The sequence below is a fragment of the Leptodactylus fuscus genome, chromosome 3, assembly GCF_031893055.1.
Source record: "Leptodactylus fuscus isolate aLepFus1 chromosome 3, aLepFus1.hap2, whole genome shotgun sequence".
Taxonomy (NCBI): Eukaryota; Metazoa; Chordata; class Amphibia; order Anura; family Leptodactylidae; genus Leptodactylus; species Leptodactylus fuscus.
This window is the reverse complement of record NC_134267.1, coordinates 107,460,626-107,486,860: the sequence shown is the minus strand read 5'-3', so window position 1 is coordinate 107,486,860 and position 26,235 is coordinate 107,460,626. Positions and strand designations below refer to the sequence as shown.

The window sequence follows — 26,235 nt, the reverse complement described above, 5'->3', positions numbered from 1 at the left end:
ATTGATTCTCTTTCACTGGTTGTCTTGTATTCTTATATTGTCAGCCAGGCGTCTGAATATTACTGGTTGGGTTGTTAAATGTCCTCTGATTAACCATATTTATGGAGAACCGTGTGAGGATGGTTATTGATTTACTGTTTCTGTCTAAAGGGATTGGCTGCATGCTATTTAGTACCATACCGTCCGTACTGATTTTTCTAATCCCTTTATGGACAGTATCTTTTTGTTGTTGTTGGTTTTGTCCTTTTTTGCGTTCATTGTGATTTTATTGCTGTGGCTTTACTTTTTATGGAGTAAATCTTAAAAGTTATATTTTAATTACCATATATACATGAGTATAAGCCGACCCGAATATAAGCCGAGGCCCCTAATTTTACCACAAAAAAACTGGGAAAGCTTATTGACTCGAGTATAAGCCGAGGGGGGGAAATGCAGCAGCTGCTGGAAAATTTCAAAAATTAAATTGGTCGGAGTTTTTGGGTGCAGTAGGTGCTGGGAAAGGGGAGGGAGTGTTTTGGTTGTCTGCCCCTTCCCTGCGCTTGAGGACTGCTTTTTTTCTTAACCCCACTTGGAATTCAGCCTGGCTGAATATAGCGTATCTGCAGTGCTCCTATTAACCCCTTCCCGACGGAACAGGAGCACTGCAGACACTTTCAGACACAGGGATACCTAATGTGTATGTGTTTCACAGTAATTTTCTACTTTTATATGTATTCTAGGGAACGGAGTGATTTAGAGCTTATTTCCTTTTTTTTTTTTTCTTCACTATTTTATGGGAGATTATATACACAACTATTGCAGTTGGTCATAACTCATAGACCCCCCTCCCCCCCCCAAAAAAAAAAAAAAATTTTTTTGACTTGACTCAAGTATAAGCCGAGGGGGACTTTTTCAGCACGATGACTGTGCTGAAAAGGTCGGCTTATACTCGAGTATATACGGTAGTTGTTTAAATGTGCTCCTCTCTGTGATATTATACTTTCTTAGGATCACTCTATGTTGATCTTTTAGTGATTGTGGATTATGGCAACTCCAGGGCGAGATCAGGACTAGTAACAGGTTTGTGTCAGTTCTTGAGCGACAAAACCTCAGTGGGCTTCTTTATGGTGTAACTCAAAGACGCACTAAACATATACCACACCTGACACTGACTAGGGATGTAGCATATGTACTATTGATGCTAGACATAGTAAACTGCACACATATTATATGTGTCACTCACATACTGGACATACATTTAATGCACCACTTACACTAGACAATTGTGGCACGGCAGAGACCATGGTGGGCCTTCTTATTTATCATAATTTACAGTAGTTTCCAGAATAATTTATGCCAGAAATCTATGACAGTTAAGTTAGAGTTCTGTTTAGGAGTATGCACCCCAGAGGACGTGCCTAATTTGTTTAGGGAATATGCACCTCGTCATAAATTAGGCATAAACTTTCAGATGCAAACTATTATCAGTGTGCATCATCCATGACCCATACACTGACTGGTGCCATTTAGCAGACTGCTTGTGACATGATGAAATTATATGATGAGGTAAATGAGATTTCAGCCTGTTCCTTCACATTGAATACTCGTAGAGACCAGGTTCAGGCAGTAGCAGAAAAAACTCCTCTAATTCAGGAAAAATGTCACTGGTTATGATGAGATTGTAACAAGAGAGTAACATACCATGAAAAAGAGGTTATTTGTCATAATTGTTTGATGTGACAGATGAGTCCATACAAGATCCTCAGATGACACCGCACTGATCAGAGCTGGTCAGGCAGAGATAGAAACCAAGTCACTCCTGACTGGCAGCAAAATCTAAAGAAAAACTCCCCCTGTGCTCCAAGATCCTCATTTTAATAAAGAATAAAAGTGCTTTTTCTATGCATCCCTGGGGTTAAGAGAGGTATTATTTTTATTCTGCTAACAGCATCTACAGCACTGTGGGAGTGGTTTAAAGTAGCTGGGGACAGTGAGACTCTCTTTAATATACTGTACATTGCACTGTAGAACATAATTCTAGTACGCATAATTGTATATAAGAAAACATACAGACATTCATATTCTGTATAAACTCACATATATACATTCATACACTATATATAATTTCCAGCATCTCCTCTAATGGCTAATGTTGAAGATTAGAACAACCACCAGCCACACAAGAATTTGTGACCCTGGGTATGACCTTAAAAGGGAAACACTTCTTTCACACTCACCAGTCATACTAGTCTACAAAGGACTGAAGCAACCCCAACATCTGTACCTCCACAAAAATAGCTGCCACCACCCGCCACTTAGGGTAGACCAAACACGTATATGTCCAGACCACTTACACTTGTTCCACCTGACACCAGACAGTTAACCTCTAGCACATGGGCATTGCAATGCTTACAGTTACAAAAGAAAAAAAAGATGTAATAAAAAAAGATATACATACAAGCAAAACATTATACAAAATAAAATGGAGTAACATAAAGAAATAGACCTTTTACTAAACCTGGTCCTGGAGATCAGCAGAGGAATTGGACAGATTACAAGCTTGGGTGTATCTTCATGGGTCTGACAGTAGGGTCTGTCCTTGTTCAATTTGTATAGGAACGTTCACCCAGCCCTCTTTTGGGAATCTCCTACCTTTGACTGAGGATGGTGCATGTAATTAACCTACAACAATATGATTTATATTTCGAAGATGCCATAAAGAGGAATTTCCTGGAAACATTCCAAAGCATGACATCAACGGAACACTAAAATTGACATACAATTTTTATTTATTTTTTTTAAGTTCTTATTTACTACAATGTATGGGAATATTGTATAGAAGATGTTTGTGTCCTCCTTGTCAGTATTTGTATATAGATGTTGTTTTTGTTTGCTTTATAAACTTTTTATATCCTCCTTTCTTTAAATATTCATTTGATTTTCCTTATTTGTATATTTTATTTAACCTAAAATTCTTAAAATGTGTTCACTTATTAGTAAAACATTTTATGTGTATTTTCATGTCATATTTCTCATTGTACTAGACCTTGGTTTATAAATATAAGCAAAGCCAATGATTTTTGTGTAGGAAGTGAGAGGCAGTGAAAATCCAGTTATAATTGCATGTGTAATACTATAGGCTTGTTCTGCTTGGAGCCGTTATGACATTTATTGGCAATTCCTGTGAAGGTTAAACAACCTCTGAATAAATGTTAAACCTCTCATTGCCAAATAATCAATTGCTGAATCTTTCCTGTAAAGTGCTAAATAGCCAGCCTATAATTGAACGGAGGCTTTTATACTTATTTTATTTTTTAAAGACAAAATTTATTTGCTATATATGTGCGCTATGTTTCACACTTTTATTCTTTCCTAATGCATTATGAAGAAATTTATCAGGATGCTTTGATACTGTATATGCATTGTCACCTCAAACTATTCCAACCCATGGCTGCTGGCTCTCTACACACAGTCACAGCCCCATCATATCTCCATGGGGATTACTCTGTTCTGATGACATCCACAGATGACAGCTTTGAAATTAAAAATCCAGCTTGCTACTTTTGCCTGTGTACCGAGCTTGTCTGCTATCAGATTGACCTAACACGGACTGTGAGCTCACGCTTTTCCTTAACCATCCTGATTTGGTTTTCTTTTTTAAAAAATTTTTTTCTTTCGTTTCAGCTTCTGTTTTGTCACAAACTTATTCTATTCTGTGGACAAACCTTAGCTTTGTTCTTCACTATGCCTGTATATCCTTATAATAATAATAATAATAATACATTTTATTTATATAGCACCAACATATTCCGCAGCACTGTACAATTTGTAGGGTTCAAGTACAGACAGATACATTACAAAGAAATAGTCACTTCACACAATGGGACTGAGGGCCCTGCTCGCAAGAGTTTACAAATCTATAAGGTAGAGGGAGTGACACAAGAGGTAGCAGGGGTGGCATTGCTTATACAGTGGTCAGACAATTTTGTAATAGAAGTTACTGTCATAACATAAAACTGTATGAGCCATCACCAGTCGTGTCCTTTAATGTGCAGGTGGGGCCTAGGGTAATGTGGGAGCATGAAAAGAGGAGTGTTTGTTTTAGTAATTCCAAATGTGGTATGGAAGGGTTTAAATTAGGAATTGTGACAGGCCTGACTTAAACGGTATACATTTGGTGTCTATCTGATTGTCCGGGATAGAGCATTCCAGAGGAGTGGTGCAACTTGGGAGAAGTCTTGTATACGAGCGTGGAAGGTTCTGATAATAGAGGATGTTATTCTTAGGTCACTGAGTGAACGGAGAGCACGAGTTGGGCGATAGACAGAGATGAGGGAGAAAGTGTAGGGAGGTGCAGCATTATGGAGGATCAAGGGAGGATTTTTTCAATAGCGGGGTTATGATAGCATGTTTGAAAGAGGATGGGAAAATTCCAGAAGAGAGAGAAATTAAATATTTTAGTAAGATAAGTCGTAACAGTAGGCAGCAGAGTTTCGACTCTTCAAACATTCTATGAAGAGTACCTGCTGCCCATTGTGGACTGCTGTGGGTAATTTTCATAAAGTACATACCAGCTTGTTTAGTGGTTAATCTCAGAGAGAGAAACCGAAAATACCAAGCAGCCAAAATAGTGTAGATCCATTAATAAACACCAAGATAAAGGTATACAAGTGTGTAAAGACCAGTTGGCTTCTCACCTGCGAGGGTTGTGACAAATGCACAACCACATGCAATAACGTGTATTAACGCAGATGGAGGAGGCAGCCAAATCCACTGATGACACCAGACACTGGACTGTGGATGGGGAACAATCGAGCAGAAAGCAGCAAAAAGGAAATTGGGTGATGTGCTCTGGTCAGAGATGAGTATTGTGGATGGAATGGTAGGCTTTATTACGAAAGGCACAACGCAATAAAAAAAAATTGTTTCGGGCATATACACACAGCCCTTTCTCAAGTGCATATACTTAAAGTGCCACACAAAAGCTCAATCTGACATGACGCTTTTTTATTGCGTTGTGCCTTTCGTAATAAAGCCTACCATTCCATCCACAATACTTGTCATCTCTGACCAGAGCACGCCACCCCGTTTCCTTTTTGCTGCTTTCTGCTGTTTAGTGGTTAAAGGTGGATTGATCTTTTTCTAAGATGAGAATCGTCATAGTATATCTGTTCCCCAGGACAGGAATTAGGCGAATAGCTGAACAGGGCTGTTCTATGTTGTACAGATTTCTGCTAAACTTAGAGCTGTAATTTAGCAGACATAACTAGAGATGAACTGTATTATGCAGCTTTTTTTTGTATATATCATTGATTTCAGAGTTCAGTGTCCCTTTAAGCTGCTTCCGTCCTCAGTATCTCCAATCTGACTGTTGTTTACATGGTTCCAGCTCCATAACCAGCCTCTATAGAGGGGGGTGGAATAGGAGGCTGCTGATGGCTGGTTATTTAATTTATTACCTTATTCTGTGCACTGGTAGCATTAGAGCAGCAATTATTTGAGTGTCTTTTTTAGCAGTCTTTTCCTCCACCCTCCCCTCTTCATAAACAGTGGAGATAAGGGGGCAACACCTTGCAGTGCTGGAGTCCTGGGTTCGAATCCCGCCAGGAATAATATCTTCAAGGAGTTTGTATGTTCTCCCCGTGTTTGCGTGGATTTCCTCCCATTCTATAAAAACATACTGATAGGAAAAAAATGTACATTGTGATCCCTATATGGGGATCACAATCTATATTTAAAAAGAAAAAAAAAAAAAGTGGAGATAGTGACTTTGTCAGAAAAGTGGAAAAGAAACGTTATTTATTTAATTATTTTACATAAAGTTTATTACAAAGTTTCTCATATTGAACCTGTACTATTCATGTACGCATAGTTGTTTGTACCTGGAGGTAGCAGCAATTATTATCTACAATGAAACAACATAGCCATCTATAAAATGAATAATAGATTGCATTCCACAAGTTATCAAATATGTACCAAGTAATTTTTGTTACATTCATTTCCTATGTTTGCAGCAGCAACACAAACCGAGAAGAAGCTATATTACAACGAAAAACTGCTGCGAGTGCACCTCCTCCCCCAAGTGAGGAGGCTGTGTCTAGCAGTTCCGACGATGACTCTGGAACAGATAAGGAGGATGAAGGAGCCGTATCTCAACGCTCTACACCTGTGAAAATTGCAGATGTTGGTGACAACCCCAAAGCAGCAGAGGTGAGGGTGAATGTAGGGATTCCAGTTACAAAAAAATTAAGTTATAGGTCTTGGAAAGTGATGATGAAAAACATCATGTTGTAGAAACAACCTATCATGCTATACTGATTTTTTTTTTAATTTATTTTTTTTAATCACATCTGTGTTTAAAGTATGATCATTTGAAGTTTCAGGTCTGAAGTAGAGTTACAGCTAGGCATTTATTCATCCAGGGCAATTTTTTTTTATTAACCCCCCCCCCCACAAAACGAAGTGTGGTTCTCACCATATGATAAACAGAATGAAGCTGACACTTTGATGTTAGCTTGGCAATAGTTCCGAAAGGTACTGATAGACCATCTCGCCATCAGTAGGGCACATGGAGTGTCATCAATTTATTTTATTTGGTTTGCTTGATTATATGGCACCAACATACTCACTTTCTGGTATTGGTAGGGCTAACAGTCTAAATTAATATGTCTTTGGAGTGTGGGAGGAAACAGCAGTCCCTGAAGGAAAACCACTCAAATATGGGGAGAAGATACAAACTTCATGCAGATGTTGCCTTTGACTGTATTTGAGACCAAAACTCCAAGGTAACATTGTTAGGGCATGCGCTTTGTTTCTGCAATTGTATTCCGAAGCATTGCAGTTTCATGGACCATGTCCAGCTCTTTACTTCATTTAATAGGCTCTGCTTCATTGATTCCAGCACAGTTGGATTTTTTTCTCTTGCTATTTTACCTGGGCTGGTGAGAGAAGCATGTCGTTTTTGCTGAACATATGGAATCATGTATGCCACCTTAGATACATAGAGAACATACTAACCCTGTGGCATGACGCTAAACAGAGATTTATGGAATTGGTGGGGATATGTAATACGAATGATCTGAGAATCTTTCACCTATGAAATTCAGGAAGCCTGTATTTGAACATCACTAAACTACGAAATGGTCATCTGAGAGCAATTATGTTCTGTAAACATACAGTCCATAAAAACTTGCTAAAATGGAAGAGCTGGCATCTGGCTGCCATACTAAAGGGTATGCCAAAAGGGCAGTACCTTCAAGCTTGATGGAACTGCTTGATGCTGGCTAATTTTAGGCCAATGACATACAGTCATGATTTAAGTGGAGATGATACCCAGATCACATAATTAGAGGGAGCTTACCATCACTTACTCCATGATTAGAGAATGCAAATCACTCCTGGTTCAAATGAAAAAAAGAGCATTCGGGTTTAGTCAGGGTCGTTGGGACCTATGACTCGGCCCACCATCCAAGTACAAGAGATTCTTCAGACCTATTGGGGTATCTTGTAAACAGACCCCGATGTCAGCAATTTGGTGGGAGACCCCCTTTCCCCTTTTTTATCACCTTTAGAAGGGGGTTTGATTTGAAAAATCCACTTGTTCAGAGTCATCTGGCATGAAGACACAGCCCACTTGACTAAAGACAGGACATCTTACCCGTACGATTAAATGTAGCATTGGTAAGGTGTGCAAATGTATTAATAACAGCAAATCAATTCAAAATCTACATACAGAGCACTATTACCAAATCTACTCCAAAGTCAACTTTTATAGAAAGGGTATTTGTATACCTTATGATGTTGACGTTTCTGATGCAATAGATTGAGCATGCAATGTGAAGATGCACCAGTGGCACATCATGTCAATGACTGCCATAGGGTGACATGTCATCCATCATCCTCCAAGTGGTAGAACTCATCCCCCTTGCTTTGAGAGGTGGCAACTTTCATTTATTTAAAAAAAAAAAAAAAAAAAATGAAGTTCAGAAGGAGGCCAAATGGATATTTTTGGCTCCAGACTAACAGACCAGATGGCCTTAATGATTAATTATTAGAGATGAGCGAACAGTGTTCTATCGAACACATGTTCGATCGGATATCAGGGTGTTCGCCATGTTCGAATCGAATCGAACACCACGTGGTAAAGTGCGCCAAAATTCGATTCCCCTCCCACCTTCCCTGGCGCCTTTTTTGCACCAATAACAGCGCAGGGGAGGTGGGACAGGAACTACGACACTGGGGGCATTGAAAAAAATTGGAAAAAGTCATTGGCTGCCGAAATCAGGTGACCTCCATTTTAGACGAATAGTGGATTTCAAATCCGGGTCATATGAGAATGTGAACTTTGTGACTATGAGACAGGGATAGCTGTACAGGCAGGGATAGCTAGGGATAACCTTTATTTAGGGGGGAATGTTATTAAAAATAACTTTTTGGGGCTCTATCGGGTGTGTAATTGTGATTTTTGTGAGATAAACTTTTTCCCATAGGGATGCATTGGCCAGCGCTGATTGGCCGAATTCCGTACTCTGGCCAATCAGTGCTGGCCAATGCATTCTATTAGCTTGATGAAGCAGAGTGTGCACAAGGGTTCAAGCGCACCCTCGGCTCTGATGTAGCAGAGCCGAGGCTGCACAAGGGTTCAAGCGCACCCTCGGCTCTGATGTAGGAGAGCCGAGGGTGCACTTGAACCCTTGTGCACCCTCAGCTCTGCTACATCAGAGCCGAGGGTGCGCTTGAACCCTTGTGCACACTCTGCTTCATCAAGCTAATAGAATGCATTGGCCAGCGCTGATTGGCCAATGTATTCTATTAGCCTGATGAAGTAGAGCTGAATGTGTGTGCTAAGCACACACATTCAGCTCTACTTCATCGGGCTAATAGAATGCATTGGCCAGCGCTGATTGGCCAGAGTACGGAACTCGACCAATCAGCGCTGGCTCTGCTGGAGGAGGCGGAGTCTAAGATCGCTCCACACCAGTCTCCATTCAGGTCCGACCTTAGACTCCGCCTCCTCTGGCAGAGCCAGCGCTGATTGGCCGAATTCCGTACTCTGGCCAATCAGCACTGGCTAATGCATTGTATTGGCTTGATGAAGCAGTGCTGAATGTGTGTGCTTAGCACACACATTCAGCTCTACTTCATCGGGCTAATAGAATGCATTGGCCAATCAGCGCTGGCCAATGCATTCTATTAGCGTGAACTGAGTTTGCACAGGGGTTCTAGTGCACCCTCGGCTCTGCTACATCAGATTGCTACATCTGATGTAGCAGTGCCGAGTGTGCATCAGATGTGTAGTTGAGCAAAACTGACTCAGCACTGCTAAGTCTGCATTCGCATAGGAATGCATTGGCCAGCCTTCGGCCAATCAGCGCTGGCTCTGCCGGAGGAGGCGGAGTCTAAGGTCGGACCTGAATGGAGACTGGTGTGGAGCTATCTTAGACTCCGCCTCCTCCAGCAGAGCCAGCGCTGATTGGTCGAGTTCCGTACTCTGGCCAATCAGCACTGGCTAATGCATTGTATTGGCTTGATGAAGCAGTGCTGAATGTGTGTGCTTAGCACACACATTCAGCTCTACTTCATCGGGCTAATAGAATGCATTGGCCAATCAGCGCTGGCCAATGCATTCTATTAGCGTGAACTGAGTTTGCACAGGGGTTCTAGTGCACCCTCGGCTCTGCTACATCAGATTGCTACATCTGATGTAGCAGTGCCGAGTGTGCATCAGATGTGTAGTTGAGCAAAACTGACTCAGCACTGCTAAGTCTGCATTCGCATAGGAATGCATTGGCCAGCCTTCGGCCAATCAGCGCTGGCTCTGCCGGAGGAGGCGGAGTCTAAGGTCGGACCTGAATGGAGACTGGTGTGGAGCGATCTTAGACTCCGCCTCCTCCAGCAGAGCCAGCGCTGATTGGCCGAATTCCGTACTCTGGCCAATCAGCACTGGCTAATGCATTGTATTGGCTTGATGAAGCAGTGCTGAATGTGTGTGCTTAGCACACACATTCAGCTCTACTTCATCGGGCTAATAGAATGCATTGGCCAGCGCTGATTGGCCGAATTCCGTACTCTGGCCAATCAGCACTGGCTAATGCATTGTATTGGCTTGATGAAGCAGTGCTGAATGTGTGTGCTTAGCACACACATTCAGCTCTACTTCATCGGGCTAATAGAATGCATTGGCCAATCAGCGCTGGCCAATGCATTCTATTAGCGTGAACTGAGTTTGCACAGGGGTTCTAGTGCACCCTCGGCTCTGCTACATCAGATTGCTACATCTGATGTAGCAGTGCCGAGTGTGCATCAGATGTGTAGTTGAGCAAAACTGACTCAGCACTGCTAAGTCTCTGCATTCGCATAGGAATGCATTGGCCAGCCTTCGGCCAATCAGCGCTGGCTCTGCCGGAGGAGGCGGAGTCTAAGGTCGGACCTGAATGGAGACTGGTGTGGAGCGATCTTAGACTCCGCCTCCTCCAGCAGAGCCAGCGCTGATTGGTCGAGTTCCGTACTCTGGCCAATCAGCACTGGCCAATGCATTTCTATGGGGAAAAGTTAGCTTGCGAAAATCGCAAACTGACAGGGATTTCCATGAAATAAAGTGACTTTTATGCCCCCAGACATGCTTCCCCTGCTGTCCCAGTGTCATTCCAGGGTGTTGGTATCATTTCCTGGGGTGTCATAGTGGACTTGGTGACCCTCCAGACACGAATTTGGGTTTCCCCCTTAACGAGTTTATGTTCCCCATAGACTATAATGGGGTTCGAAACCCATTCGAACACTCGAACAGTGAGCGGCTGTTCGAATCGAATTTCGAACCTCGAACATTTTAGTGTTCGCTCATCTCTATTAATTATCTTTTCAGGTCTTTTTCTAACCTGGCTTAAACTCTTTACCTCTGTCCTTTGGGGGGAATATATGTAAAAATGTCCCTTGGATATTAGTATATTAATATTAGTATACCATACCCTGTTTTTTGTTTTTCAGGCTGGTTGATGAGGGACTATTTATATAGAGAAATCCCCTTTTTATTTTGATTTTTATTTTCAATTTTTTGATGCGGCTTCACATTATGCGACTAAATATTGGTCTATATGCACCTGGGGTTTACATAAGCAAAATGAAAACTTTTTTTTTTTTTTCTCACATTCCTTAATATACATCTAAGCATTCTATTGTAGGTCTAAGCTTACATAGGGTCCTCGTATTTTCCTTTCAGTAGTACCAGATATTGTATTCTGGTTGATCCCCTCATTCTTGGGCATTTTCTGGTGGACCCCAGATGTGATGATGATATGATGATGGCATTGTGCTCATCCTTCATCTTAATAGATAGGATACATAGCTTTAATTTGTTCATTTAATTTTCATCCTTCCTAATAAATTGACACTGACTTGCTTTACCTTCTGGATATATGTATTTATATTGTCCACTCTGTTTTACCCCTGTCAAAGCATCTAGTCTATTCTCCTATATTTTCTCATCTGCGACAACAACCAACCACTTGAGTCTCCTTGGTAACCCAGAAATGCTATAACATCCTTATCACAGCGGAGGCTGTCTTGGGGCATGCTTGATAAACACGTCTGATACACCCATTTGCTGGCCGAGCTGTGAATGGCTGTATAAGAGGCAGTAGAACGCTGGCCACATAAGTGCTGAACACAGAGGAGCTTGCAATAAGCAGTGTCACTAGACGGTAGCTGCTCATGCTCCCTGTATGTCCTTTATACTCTCCTGATGAGGCATTATAATTGCTGCAATGCATAGGACAAAGACAATAATGGTTAACCTATACTTCTTTATACGCCAGGGGCATCAATATAATCCTATCAAAACTGATGCATCTCAAAATAATGAAATCATAACATCCAATTTCCAATATACAAATGTCTTTATTGTAAGCCCAAAAATTACAAATATTTTTAAAAAATCAAGCAATGCAGGTAGAAGTTGCGGTCCATAATGAAAAATTCATATAAAGAAATGCGATGTTACCTTTTTTCAGGGTGTTTATAACTTATAATCTAAACAACAATCTCCTATTTTTATTAATTAATTTAATCTTATATACAATTTAGTCTCTGTACTGTTAGGAGGGCGGTCTTAGGCAGAAGACAAGGGGTGTGATTGTGAGTTCTGACCCTGGCTGCCTCTGATTGGTACAATGAAAGCACGCCCCCCCCCCCCCCCATATGCCTGATATTGCCCTTCTGACATTACACAGCTAAAAGGGGTATTCCCATGTACATAATCATATCTATATTTTTAAAAGTTAAACATTTTTGCAAATATAAGTAATTACAAATTCTGCAGAGTTTTAAAGATTTTCTCTAACTTTCTTAGTGGTGACAGTCTGTTGTCTTGATCGGTTGCCAATGGTTACGACCACTAATGCAGAAACTTTCTATGGTCTGGAACTTGTCAGGTACCCAGCCATGATTTTCTTATTGTAGCTGGGGTATCAGGCAGGGACACTACATATATCAGAAGATATCCCGGCCACAATAAGGAAATCATAGCTGATTTTCTGACCTTAGAAAGTTCCTGCATTCATGGTCGTATCCACTGCCAACCGATCAAGATGACAGACTGTGACCACAAGATATTTAGAGAAAATCTTTAAAACTCTGCAAAATGTTAAATTACTTATATTTGCAAAAATGTTTAACTTTTAATTATCTACAAATTTAAAAATAATTATGTACATGGGAATACCCCTTTAAATCCCACATCATGCACCAAAGCTAACTGTTCTTGTTTCCTGGGAATGGTAGAGGCTAGAGAAAAAATTCCAACTGCACTGGAATCAGTGGTGTGAGACCTATTCACACGAATTGGTGGAGGTGGTGAAAGGTCCTCTTTAAACCAAATTCTTTGGTATTCTTCCACAAGCTCCTTATAGTACTGTGCCAGAATGTTTGGCCATTCCTCCTAATACAACTGATGTTTATCACCCAGATTTGTCTTTTTAAGAGTTTAAACTTGCTGACCCTTAGTAGTTTTCATCTAAAATTTTACAGCAAATTTATGATGACAATCTGGTTTTTTTTTTACAATCTTTAAGTTCTTAGGTGACCCTTATTGTCCTCACTACATTTTATATGATTTTTCCATTACCAGGAAAAGCAATCAAAGAACTTCAGCTGTGATTGAAATGGAACAAAGAGATTTTATTCTGCTTCTGACAGAGTAATTTTTTCAGTAGCATGAACCCATAGGACATTCAATATACCTTTTCCTCTGAAATCTTGTCAGCAGGAAAGCAAAGATAAATTACGCTTGTGAAATGGTTCCTTTTTCTTTGTATACATTTATGAACACATTTAGCTAATCCAGTGTCTCTACATGGGTACCGTATGCCTTATGGCTTAATTTAGCTAATCTAGTATCTCTACATGTGTACAGTATGCCTTATAGTTTAATTTAGGTAATCCAGAATCTCTACACGTGTACAGTATGCCTTATAGCTATATATTTAGCTAATCCAGCAGCTCTACATGGGTACAGTATGCCTTATAGCTACACATTTAGTTAATACAGTATCTCTACATGTGTACAGTATGCCTTATAGCTACACATTTAGTTAATACAGTATCGCTACATGTGTATAGTATGCCTTATAGCTACACATTTAGCTAATCCAGCAGCTCTACATGAGTACAGTATGCCTTATAGCTACACATTTAGCTAATCCAGCAGCTCTACATGGGTACAGTATGCCTTATAGCTACACATTTAGCTAATCCAGCAGCTCTACATGGGTACAGTATGCCTTATAGCTACACATTTAGCTAATCCAGCAGCTCTACATGCAGTGGCGTAACTAGGAATGGCGGGGCCCCGTGGCGAACTTTTGACATGGCCCCCCCCCCCCCATCCCAACTGACGCAGAAGACCTCGACCGACCCCCTCCTCCTCACTCTATTATGTCCCTTACTGGCCCCTGCACAAAGTATTAACCCCAATAGTGTCCCCTGCACACAGTATTAACCCCAATAGTGGCCCCTGCACACAGTATTAACCCCAATAGTGGCCCCTGCACACAGTATTAACCCCAATAGTGGCCCCTGCACACAGTATTAACCCCAATAGTGTCCCTCTGTGGACACCCATAAACAATTATTATACTCTGGGGTCTTTTCAGACCCCAGAGTATAATAATCGGAGACCTGGGGAATAAAAACATTAAAAAAAAAAACCACTGTTGCTTCTTACCTGTTCCCCGGCTCCTGTGCTGTGCTGTCCTCCTGTGCTGACCACCGCTCGCGTCCTTCGTTAATGACGTCGGACGTCACATGACCCGGGAAGCATGCCGGGTTCATGTGACGTCAGACAACAGTAGGACGGAGGCCTGGCAGGATCGCGGAGAGGTAAGTAAGAGTTTTTTATGTTTATTACCTCTCCCGATCCGCCAATCATTATACTCGGGGGTCTGCAAAGACCCCCGAGTATAATGATAGCCCCTCTGGGGCCCGCAGTGTCACTTGCCGATCCCGGCCCAGCCAGGATCGGCAAGTGAATAGGGCCCGTAACAGCCTATTTAAAAAAAAAACGCAGCGGTAGCGGCTGTCACCGGGCCCCCTAATGGCCCGGGCCCTGTGGCAGCTGCTACTGCTGCTACCACGGTAGTTACACCACTGTCTACATGTGTACAGTATGCATTATAGCTACTGTACGCTGATGGCTGGTCAGGTAATGGAGGGGGTGTATATCTCACCCAGACTACTCAGGTGGGTGAGATGAGAAAACACCAGAAGGAATGTTTGTTCTCAGCAAACAACTTTCGTCTGCTGAGCATTTTGGTAAATGCTCAGTATTGGGCTGGATTTTTAGGAATGACAGGTAGGTTGGTAGTGGGACCTGTCATTCCACCCCCCTCCAGTTGACACTTTGTGGATGTACCGGCAGCGACTCAGCTGTTGAGTCTGCTCATCAAGCAGGCTTAAGACGCCAGCTCCAGCAGCAGACTTGGGCAGAGCCACCCCACCTTGCAACCACAGACCCTGACACTACACATTTAGCTGACACTACACATTTAGCTAATCCAGCACCTCTACGTGGGTACAGTATGCCTTATAGTGTAATCTAAATAAACTTTAACCCCTTCCCGCCGATGGCATTTTTTGATTTTCGTTTTTGACTCCCCTTCTTCTAAACCCCATAACTTTTTTATTTCTCCGCTCCCAGATCCATATGAGGTCTTAATTTTTGCAGGACAAATTTTTCTTCATGATGCCACCATTAATTATTCTATATAATGTACTGGGAAGCCGGAAAAAAATTCAGAATGGGGTGGATTTGAAGAAAAATGCATTTCTGCGAATTTCTTACGGGCTTTGGTTTTACGGCGTTCACTGTGCAGCCAAAATGACATGTCCCCTATATTCTGTGTTTCGGTACGGTTCCAGGGATACCAAATTTATATGGTTTTATTTACATTTTGACCCCTTAAAAAAAATCCAAAACTGTGTTAAAGAAATTTTTTTCTAAAAGTTGCCATATTCCGACGGCCGTAACTTTTTTTATACGTAAGTGTACGGGGATGCATAGGGCGTCTTTTTTTGCGTGGCCGGGTGTACTTTTTAGTTCTACCATTTTCGGGATATGTTATTGCTTTGATCACTTTTTATTCAAATTTTTATCAGAATCAAAACAGTGAAAAAACGGCGGTTTGGCACTTTTGACTATTTTTCCCACTACGGCGTTTACCGAACAGGAAAAATATTTTTATAGATTTGTAGAGCGGGCGATTTCGGACGCGGGGATACCTAACATGTATATGTTTCACAGTTTTTAACTACTTTTATATGTGTTCTAGGGAAAGGGGGGTGATTTGAACTTTTAATACTTTTTATAATTTTTTATATATTTTTTTTACTTTTTTTAAAAAACATTTTTTTGCATTTATTAGACACCCTAGAGGTGTTGAACCCCAGGGGGTCTGATCACTAATGCAATGCATTACAATGCTAATGCATTGCAAAAAATCATCCTCTCTTTTGCAGGCTGCATAGACCAGCCTGCAAAAGAGACAATTTGCAGACAAGCCTGGGAGCCTTGTACAGGGTCCCGGCTGTCATGGCAACATGACGTCGGCCCTGGAGCATGCTCCAGGAGCCGGCGATCCGGGCAAAATGGCACCTCCGGCGCCTTTGACCGCGGCGCCGGAGGGGTTAATGCCTCCGATCGGTCCAGGGACCGATCGGAGGCATTAGAGCCGGTTGTCTACTGGTTAAAGCAGTAAACACCCAGCGGCCATGGCGGCCGCCCGGCTCCCGGGCGGTCGCCATAGTTACAGACCCGACATGTGCCGTACTATTACGGCGCATGTCGGGAAGGAGTTGAAAATTCTCAGCTCATGCATTCATTGTCTTTGCACACCACGATATACACCAAAACTAATTTTAGCTAGGGCTACTCTAATAAATTGAAGATTGTATTAGTATAACCACTGGCTAACACGGTACCAAAACAAACATTTTCCTTTTATTAATATCAATGCAAAGAAACAAGTTTTAATGCAAGAATAGGGATTAAATAAGGTTTTACGTTCATTTTAAAGAGGGGTAAATATTTTTAACCCTCCTCCCAGCAGTGCTCATCTCTTAAATGTACAATAAAGCTGTAAATTTATTATAAACATAAATGGTATAAACTTGCCTCCACAAGGGCAACACAAAATTCTGCAGACTGACACACAGTTTCCAGGGAGCCCTGCAGGAAAGGGAGATTAACCTCTTTCCGTTATCTCACTGCCTTCTCATGTCCTCTGCTCTAGAAAGTGAAAAGGCAGTTTGGCTGCCCCCTGAGGGCTCCTCCTCTCTTACCTTGATGACAATCCACCATAAGTACCGACACAGCAGCAAGTGATGAGTGGGATGGGAGTAGCAACTGGTGTCTTAACGTTTTAGAGTTTGTAATTTCTAATGGATTTCTTCCCTATGAGTCACCCTGTGATGCAATTTCAGACCTTATTGTGTACTCCAATATATACGACTGGCAGTAAAACTGTGTGACCGGTGGTTTTTGATTATGTGTCTTCGGATACCAGTAGCTATAAGAAGTGTTGGAGCTTTATTTTAAGATTCATTGATAGTATTTCACAGTACAGATGGTGATGACCCAAAACATCACAACATAATAAAGTAATACTGTAACTTCTTAAGGAAAATAAATAGTATGTTCTTCATTGCCTAGCAGAAACTGAATATGACTGCGAAAATGACTGCTGCCTGCAAAAAATCTTAAGGAAACACTTAGTTTTTGGTGATGTCTATGTATTGCAGACTCAAGGTAGTTGCTATCTGCAAAGGATTTTCAGCCAAGTGTCAAAAATAACACACTTCCATTCAGCTTGTAGAGTGTATTTGTGTGTTTGATTTTCCTATTGACTACTTAAAGTGCCACCCTCCTAGATAACCTTGATTCGGACTGTGGCTGTTTTTTGATGACCAAATTACTGAATTTTTTTTCCCTATAGAAGCAATGCAGCTAAGGAGAGAAAGGAGGACTACAAATGCAACTATAATGTGTAATTTCAGCTAACAAGTAATACATATGTTTGATAGTTTTGGTAGCTGAATATACTTAGTATTCCTCTATAATGCAAGTCAATTTGTGGAAAGTTTGGGACTATTTAGCAGGCTCAAAAAGTCCTGCTGTTTTATAATTCTCAAAATAGACTTCATATTGTATTTCTGTACAAAAAAGCACAGCAGTTCCAACATGCTGAATACATTAGTTATCTCTGACAAATGGTAATTTTTTATAATGATCTGAGTAGCGAGTTATATTTTTAGCAAGAAAATATAGTAGGGCCTAATAATGATGATGAATCATTTACAGTTTTTAGGCATCCAATGCTCGACAGTTACAGAGCTATGTAAGAACAGTTCTTGCATGCTTTAAAGCATAGGATCACCATTAAATTCCATCTTAACACAAGCATAGTATTTTTTTAAAACTATGATACAAATAAAAACAAGATGAAACGATTTCTGAACAAATGTTTGTCCTTTTTAAAGTGAGTCTGTCAGGTCTAAAGTGAATTCCAAACCAATAGTAGTGTTATTTATGTAGGGGTCTTGTGTAGAGAGGAGAAATATACTTTCATGACCATAAACCAATGAAGTGATGCAGAGATAATCATCTTATTATAAATATGCAAAGCAGTCTGTAGGTGCACCAGAGGTTAACCTGATTTAGCCTTTCTTACCTGTTCATCTGTAGTGATAACTGCTGTTGCAATTTTTGTAGATTGTAACACATATAGCTAGAGAAGAGAGCAAGATATTTTACTCTATAAAAATCATATATGGACAGGATAGGGACAGTGTCAAATGTAAACCTTATTGATATTTGTGCATATGTGGTGCAACTGTTTTGTGATGCACAGGTGTGAGGCTTGTTACCAGGCAGATGTCTGACTGCTGTGATGTGACTGTAACGTGCTATGCATCTGTGTGTCCATCACATGACCATGAAGAAAAGAAAATGAATGAAAGCTAGCAAATATCTAGTATACAAAAAGGTATTGATACAGAAAGTATGGTACAGACCAAAAGTTTAGACACACCTTCTCATTCAAAGAGTTTTCTGTATTTTCATGACTGAAAATTGTAGATTCACACTGAAGGCATCAAAACTATGAATTAACACCTGTGGAATTATATACTTAACAAAAAAGTGTGAAACAACTGAAAATATGTCTTATATTCTAGGTTCTTCAAAGTATTATAGCAAGAAAAAAGCAGCTAAGTAAAGAAAAACGAGTGGCCATCATTACTTTAAAAAATGAAAGTCAGTCAGTCTGAAAAATTGGGAAAACTTTGAAAGTGTCCCCAAGTGCAGTTGCAAAAACCATCAAGCGCTACAAAGAAACTGGCTCACATGAGGACCGCCCCAGGAAAGGAAGACCAAGAATCACCTCTGCTGCGGAGGATAAGTTCATCCGAGTCACCAGCCTCAGAAATCGCAGGTTAACAGCAGCTCAGATTAGAGACCAGGTCAATGCCACACAGAGTTCTAGCAGCAGACATATCTCTACAACAACTGTTAAGAGGAGATTTTGTGCAGCAGGCCTTCATGGTAAAATAGCTGCTAGAAAACCACTTCTAAGGATAGGCAACAAGCAGAAGAGACTTGTTTGGGCTAAAGAACACAAGGAATGGACATTAGACCAGTGGAAATCTGTGCTTTGGTCTGATGAGTCCAAATTTGAAATCTTTGGTTCCAACCACCGTGTCTTTGTGCAACGCAGAAAAGGTGAACGGATGGACTCTACATGCCTGGTTCCCACCGTGAAGCATTCAGGAGGACATGTGATGGCGTGGGGGTGCTTTGCTGGTGACACTGTTGGGGATTTATTCAAAATTGAAGGCATACTGAACCAGCATGGCTACCACAGTATCTTGCAGTGGCATGCTATTCCATCCGGTATGCGTTTAGGTGGATCATCATTTATTTTTCAACAGGTCAGTGACCCCAAACACACCTCCGGGCTGTGTAAGGGCTATTTGACCAAGAAGGAGAGTGATGGGGTGCTACGCCAGATGACCTGGCCTCCACAGTCACCAGACCTGAACCCAATCGAGATGGTTTGGGGTGAACTGGACCGCAGAGTGAAGGCAAAGGGGCCAACAAGTACTAAGCATTTCTGGGAACTTCTTCAAGACTGTTGGAAAACCATTTCTGGTGACTACCTCTTGAAGCTCATCAAGAGTGTGCAAAGCAGTAATCAATGCAAAAGGTGGCTACTTTGAAGAACCTAGAATATAAGACATTTTCAGTTGTTTCACACTTTTTTTGTTAAGTATATAATTTCACATGTGTTAATTCATAGTTTTGATGCCTTCAGTGTGAATCTACAATTTTCATAGTCATGAAAATACAGAAAACTCTTTGAATGAGAAGGTGTGTCTAAACTTTTGGTCTGTACTGTAAATTAAATGTTTGCAGTTTGCCTTAAGCCATTTAGGGGGACACAGAAAACGTGGAAGAAAGAGCGCTGATTTCATGAGACCAAAGTTGAACTGGCCTAAACGCAAAGCGCTATGTGTGGTGGAAAAGTAACACTGCTCATCACCCTGGTGATCATCAATATGGTGGTGGCAGCATCATGCTGTGGGGAGGCTTTTCTTCAGCAGGGACAGGGAAGCTGGTCAGAGTTGATGGGAAGATGGATGGAGCTAAATACAGGGCAATCCTGGAAGAAAACCTGTTGGAGGCTGCAAAAGACTTGAGACTAGGAAGGAGATTCACCTTCCAGCAAAGCAATGACCCTAAATATACAGTTAGAGCTACAATGGAATGGTTTTGATCAAAGAATATTCATGTGTTAGAATGGTCCAGTCAAAGTCCAGACCTAAATCCCATTGAGCATCTGTGGCAAGACATGAAAATTTCTGTACCCAGACACACTCCATCCAATCTGGCTGAGCTTGAGCTATTTTGCAAAGAAGAATGGGCAAAAATCTGCCTCTAAATGTCCAAAACTGGTAGATACATACCCCAAAAGAATTGCAGCTGGAATTGCAACGTAAGGTTGCTCTACACAGCATTGATTATAGGGATGCTGAATACTTTTGTGTGTCACTTTTCCGATTTTTATTTGAATACAATTTTGCAAACCATGTATCATTTTCCTTCCACTTCACTATTATCTGCTACTTTGTATTGGTCTATCACTTAAAATCTCAATAAAATACTGTACATACATTTGTGGTTGTAAGCCACTGTATATATGAAACCCAGATAAACTTGTAATGGAATTTTGAGAAGACAAAAGTATTGAGAAGTATTTATGATTTGAAGCATGCCAGATGATCATCTGCCAGCTACCCATGATGGGATGCTGATGTGGAGAATGCGCTGTCCTGGTTGTATACTACAGCTACCTTGCAGCGCTGTTCTTATTGTGTAACAGTACAACAGTGAGAGGGAAGGGGTTAATAGAAGAAATCTGTACCTGTAACATGCTGCTCCTACACAGGGAAGCTTCTTAAGGTGACTGACCAATTTAAAGTGATATCTTCTCGTCCAACATGGTTCCACATTATTTTTTGCTGTATATCATATAGTTATATGTAGATTCATTATTAGTCTAGTGTATCACATCTATTAGTTACTTGTCTATCAACAGTTTTATATGTGTAACTGAAGTTTTTTAAATTTTCTTTTAGACAACTTCTCAGTCAACCAAAGATACATATGGAATAAATTTTTCAGATGCTCCCTCTGAGACTGATCTTCAGATCTATACAAGGTAATAGATCACTGCAATATCTATAGGAAATAATTTGTGTGAATATTTGAGACAATACAGTTTTTGGGTTCTTTACATTTTAAGTTGATAAAATTATGTTTATTTTCCTCTGTTAAATAAGTGGATGTTGCCACAAAGTGCAAAATGCATTTACTAAGCTACTTGGGCTTATTTTTGGTGTAAATTGAACCTTTCTGAGGTCTTTCTTTGATCTGTGCTTTCTTTATAAAGCATTTGCACATTTTCCCCAGATGGTATGCTGCCCTCAGCGCTTTTGCTTTTTGTCGGAAAAGGGGGTGTGCCCTAAATGGAGACTCTTTTCATGCTGTATTCATGAATTGCATCTTTTTAAAAATAGCATTAAAAGGAGGCGATTGCACCTTTTTTTTTTTTTTTTTCTTAGCGAAAGAGAGCAATTGCCCTTTTTAACAAGGAATTGCACCAACATCATAAATAGACAGCACAGTAAAACTAACTTTAAAAAAAAGTGCACCTGTGAAATATGGGCAAAAAAGGAGCAGATGATAAATAACCTCCTTAGCGTCTGTATATAGATGTATGTAATATTAGACAATAACTCGATTAATTTTGCTAGAATTATTACTGAAAGCGAGATGGCTTTTCTGACTACTGGTGAATATGGGTGGTTGCAGTAACTTCTAAGGTAGGAGTAGGGCTGTGGCAATTGTAAGGAAGGAGTTAGGGGCCACTCAGTCAGCCTCTGTGGAGGTCACTGCAGAAAGCCAAAGCAGGTACCAATATTGCATCCTGTATGCTTTCAATTTAAAGAAATCTATAAAAATATCCCTTTATCCTCCAACATAAAACAATTTCCAGAGAAAAATATACATGCTCTTTTGCTTATGTTTTTTTATTTATTATTACGTAAAGGATTATTATTATTTTTTTATTTTTTTTTAAATATAGATTGTGAGCCCACGTAGGGCTCACAATGTACATTTTTCCCTATCAGTATGTCTTTGGAGTATGGGATGGAAATCCACACAAACACGGGGAGAACCGCGTGGCCCCTTATTACGTAAAGGATTATATCATTTGGGAAACATGTTTTTAACTGACCGCCGTTTGTCAAAAAAAAAAAAGCTTGATTCTCATATGTAAATTATGCTTGAAGGAGCACAGGTGGCGTTCCCTCTGTGCTCAGAGCACACCTTCATCATCACCGCAACCCACCTCAAGTGCTGCTTTTTCATTCACCCTGCACCAACTTCTCTTCATCTTGCATCTTCTTCTTGTTCAGTCAGACATTTTTCTGGAGTACGCTGGTGTAAAAAAAAAAAAAAAAAAAAACTAAACAAAAATGGCCAGTGGAACATTCTCAGTCGGCTCTGCCTGAACTCGAAATGGCAGAGCCGACTGAGCATGCTCAGTTGGCCATTTTTGAATAATAGCAACAAACTGCAAATACTCTTGCCTTGTGCCTGCGGACTGACTTACCAATGCCCCTCCTACTCACAGTCACTTCCACTTCTTTCCTCCAGTGGGCCTCAGCACTGTAATATGAGGCGCAGGGGGCCCTTTGGAGGGCAGATGGAGTAGTAGAGGTGGCCATGAGCAGGAATGGAGATCTACAAGCAAATAGGGCCCACTACCTGCTGGGGTTATTCCAGCAGATAATGACAATGTCAAAAGTTCGCCATGGGGCCCTGCCATTCCTAGTTACGCCATTTTTCACAGATACCAGCTGGTGACTGGCTCATAAAGCTTCAGTTACATGACCAGATTTATTAAAAGATGGCTGGACCATTGAACCAAACAGGCCATCTTACAATTTGTGTCTCCTTGTTTCCTCATAGTTTGTAAGTTCTCATGAGCATGGCCCTCGATTTTATTATTTGATACATTCATTCTTTGACACATTGTAGTTTCAGAGACTATCTGTTCATGTACCTTCTGATTTGTAAAGTGTGTAGGGATATGTTGAAGCTATTTTGTTATAGCAGGTTGGAAAATGGACAAAGAGCTGTATTTTTAGCTCATCCAGTGTTTGCTAAAAATACATCACTTTTGCACCAGAAAACTGGCATGACCAGTTTAGTAAATTTCCCCTATTGTTCCTTGCTGGTACTTTTCATTGATGAGGGACAACAGGGTAAAACAAGTGGTCCAGTCCTTTTGCTGATAAAGATGGATAGTTAAAGAGGCTGACCTTTTAGAGGAATTGTCTCATGTTCATTTGTTCTATTAGGCAAATGAACATGTTAAAGGGTGTCCATAACTCATGACCCTCCTCTATGAGCCTTTCTGTATGAGAGATTTATAAATATGTCCAATCAACGGTAAGGCTGTATTACCATGCAGTGAGTGCAGCAGGAGAAATGCCTGGCTGGCAACAGTTAGTCATATTTCAGAAGCAAATAAAATATATATATATATATATATATATATATATATATGTAGTTCTTTTAGGTTTCATGCTGATTTTTTTTTTTTTTACTGTTTTGTATTCTTTTTTGCATTAATTATAATATTTCAATTTGATTCTTTGCATTAGGTTTGTACATTTGGGACTGTGCCAACACAAACAAGAGAGAAAACAATTAAGAGCAAATCAAAGGAATATGGAAACCATCGCAAAACTGTACGTACTGATATCCTTATTTTGTGTCTTTATTTTACATATTTGTCACCAGGAAAATTTAGTGCAGTCTACAGGCATTATTTTATAGAGCAGGAGAAGCGGCGCAGAGGCTGTGAATGCAGAGGTACCTGTCAGTCACTTGGTCATTTGCAGTATTTTTATATCTGATTGTTGACTGAACTCTGCCATCATTTTATACCTGATTGTTGAAACTGCAATAGTCTACCATTTATGGCCAGCTTTAGTATGGAGCACAGAGAGAGAGAGAGACAGGTCCAGATGTTCTTGAGCATATAACAAAAAGATATCACTAGTTATATTCACATCTATACTGCTCAGTACTGTTAAATCCTGCCAGAAAGGTTTTTTTTTATAAAACTGCTCTAGACATACTAAAAACTTGTTACCTGCAAGTCCATGTGTTTGTTTTTTTACTGACTGGGCCCCTCATTCTCCTTCTCCTGCCCTCTATATGTAACCTGTGAGCTGTAGCCCATCGTTACGAAAGACTAGTCTCAGGAGTGAATTGAGAAGTTTGGCAGGAAGGAGAGGACTGATAAGAGAAAGAAGCATTTCTCTCTTATGCGATTTAAAAACATATGTATATAATATAACATATATATATATATATATATATATATATATACATATATAGTCTTATCTCAAGATTTCATTAATGACAAAAAAATGACTATTTCTTTAAGGCCATATTTCTTTTTGGGAATATGGAATGTAGTGTATAGACGTAAGCATAATTTAAATGACCCTAAATAAAGTATTTTATTTTAACATTACTGTAACATTATTATAATATTCTAAATTAATCAGTTGTCTTCTAATTGGTTATTATAAAGAGAGCTGGGAGAGACTGGTCTCATCACTTTTCTCTACACTGTAGCATGATTTGAGAGAGACTGGTATTATCACACAAAATCAATTTAATGTTAGCATGCAAAGTAAAGGCACTTTATAATGAAGTGATTAACTCTGCATAAGCTTAATAAGTCTCTTACTTGTCTGTAACAACAACAACAAGTATACAGAGGCAGCAGTGCACTCCAAGGAATATAGCTGCCATGGTAACAAAGATTTCCAATTTTCTTTTTGCCCTCTCATGTACAGTATGCGCCCTTACGTAATAAAGGTAGAAGTGACTATATACTCAATAGTAGGTTGTGCTCAGTTTAACATTTTGATCATTACTGATCACCACATGTTTATCCATGTTGCTCACATGTGCCAACATAGTCCAGGTTGCTGTACAGAGATTAACATCATACACATCAGTTCTGTTGTACATTGTGGGAAAACCTTCCAGGGACAATGTAGTAAGTCATAGAATAACCTTTCAATATACTTTAGTAGTGTGAAATAAAAGTGGGGAGTCCAGAGTGAGCTCCACATATACATCCCCCCCCCCCCCCTATACATACAGTACACACAAACCACTATACATACCTACACACACACACACACACACACACACACACACACACACACACACATGATATTATTCTTGGTTGGATTTAAACCCAGGACCCCAACAGTACAAGATAATAGTACTACCGTGCTGTACAAAGTTAAGAAATTATCTGATTTGGATGAAATTGCTGATATGTACTGTGTAAATAAATATATATATAATTTCTTTTTTGTAGATCCAGATAAATTGATTTTAGTATGATGGCAAGTTAGAGCTGGAAATGCCAGCTCCATCTAACAAGATTGCTACCTTAGCACAGTTTTTTCTAACTTTGTGTGACAAAAACAGGGGTGCCTTATACTGTGGGGGCAAAAAGGCGGTCATGTATTGTGAAGAGGCAAGAAAAGGGGTGCCATATACTGGAGGGGGGCAAAAAGGTTGGCTGTATACTGAGTGGGGGCTAAAAAAAGGTTGTTGTGTACCGTAGGGGGGGGGGGGGGGAACTGGTTTGTGTACCATGTGGGGACCAAATATTGGATTTGTTTTTTGATCTGTAAATGGGGGGCATGGCCTACAATTTTAATTAGGGAGGCCCCAACACACAATGAAAGATAGCTTGGTTGAGCATCTTTTTTATGGGGGGAGCACCTTTCTTTAGTTTGCTTCAGGCAGCCAAGAAGCTAGGTTCACCCTGCAAATGGTCACTAACTTTTCAGACAACTTTGTCTCATTTCATAGAACATGTGATTTGAGACCAGTATGTAATGCACTTTGCTACTTTTTTCCTGAAAATGAATGCTCTAAAATTCCTGCCATTAGGTGTCTCTCTTTTAACTAATTTACAGTTGACTGCTTTGTTACTTGGGAAGTATATCCCTAGAAGCAAGACTGAAAGATAGTTATGTGAGGAGTTTAATCTCTTCATATGGTGAATACAGGTGAGGGGGGCTGATTTTATTCTCTGCTTC

The 26,235-nt window shown here is 40.3% G+C and overlaps 1 protein-coding gene across 1 annotated transcript in view; it reads left to right on the top strand.

The window, feature by feature from the left end:
* The window catches only part of FIG4 (FIG4 phosphoinositide 5-phosphatase), a 212,580-nt gene that overhangs the window by 143,825 nt on the left and 42,520 nt on the right, over positions 1–26,235 (top strand). Inside the window, exons 21-23 of the mRNA XM_075268134.1 lie at positions 5,994–6,189; positions 21,160–21,242; positions 23,758–23,844. Of these exons, the coding sequence (XP_075124235.1) occupies positions 5,994–6,189; positions 21,160–21,242; positions 23,758–23,844 (366 nt within the window). The remainder of the gene's footprint in view (positions 1–5,993; positions 6,190–21,159; positions 21,243–23,757; positions 23,845–26,235) is intronic.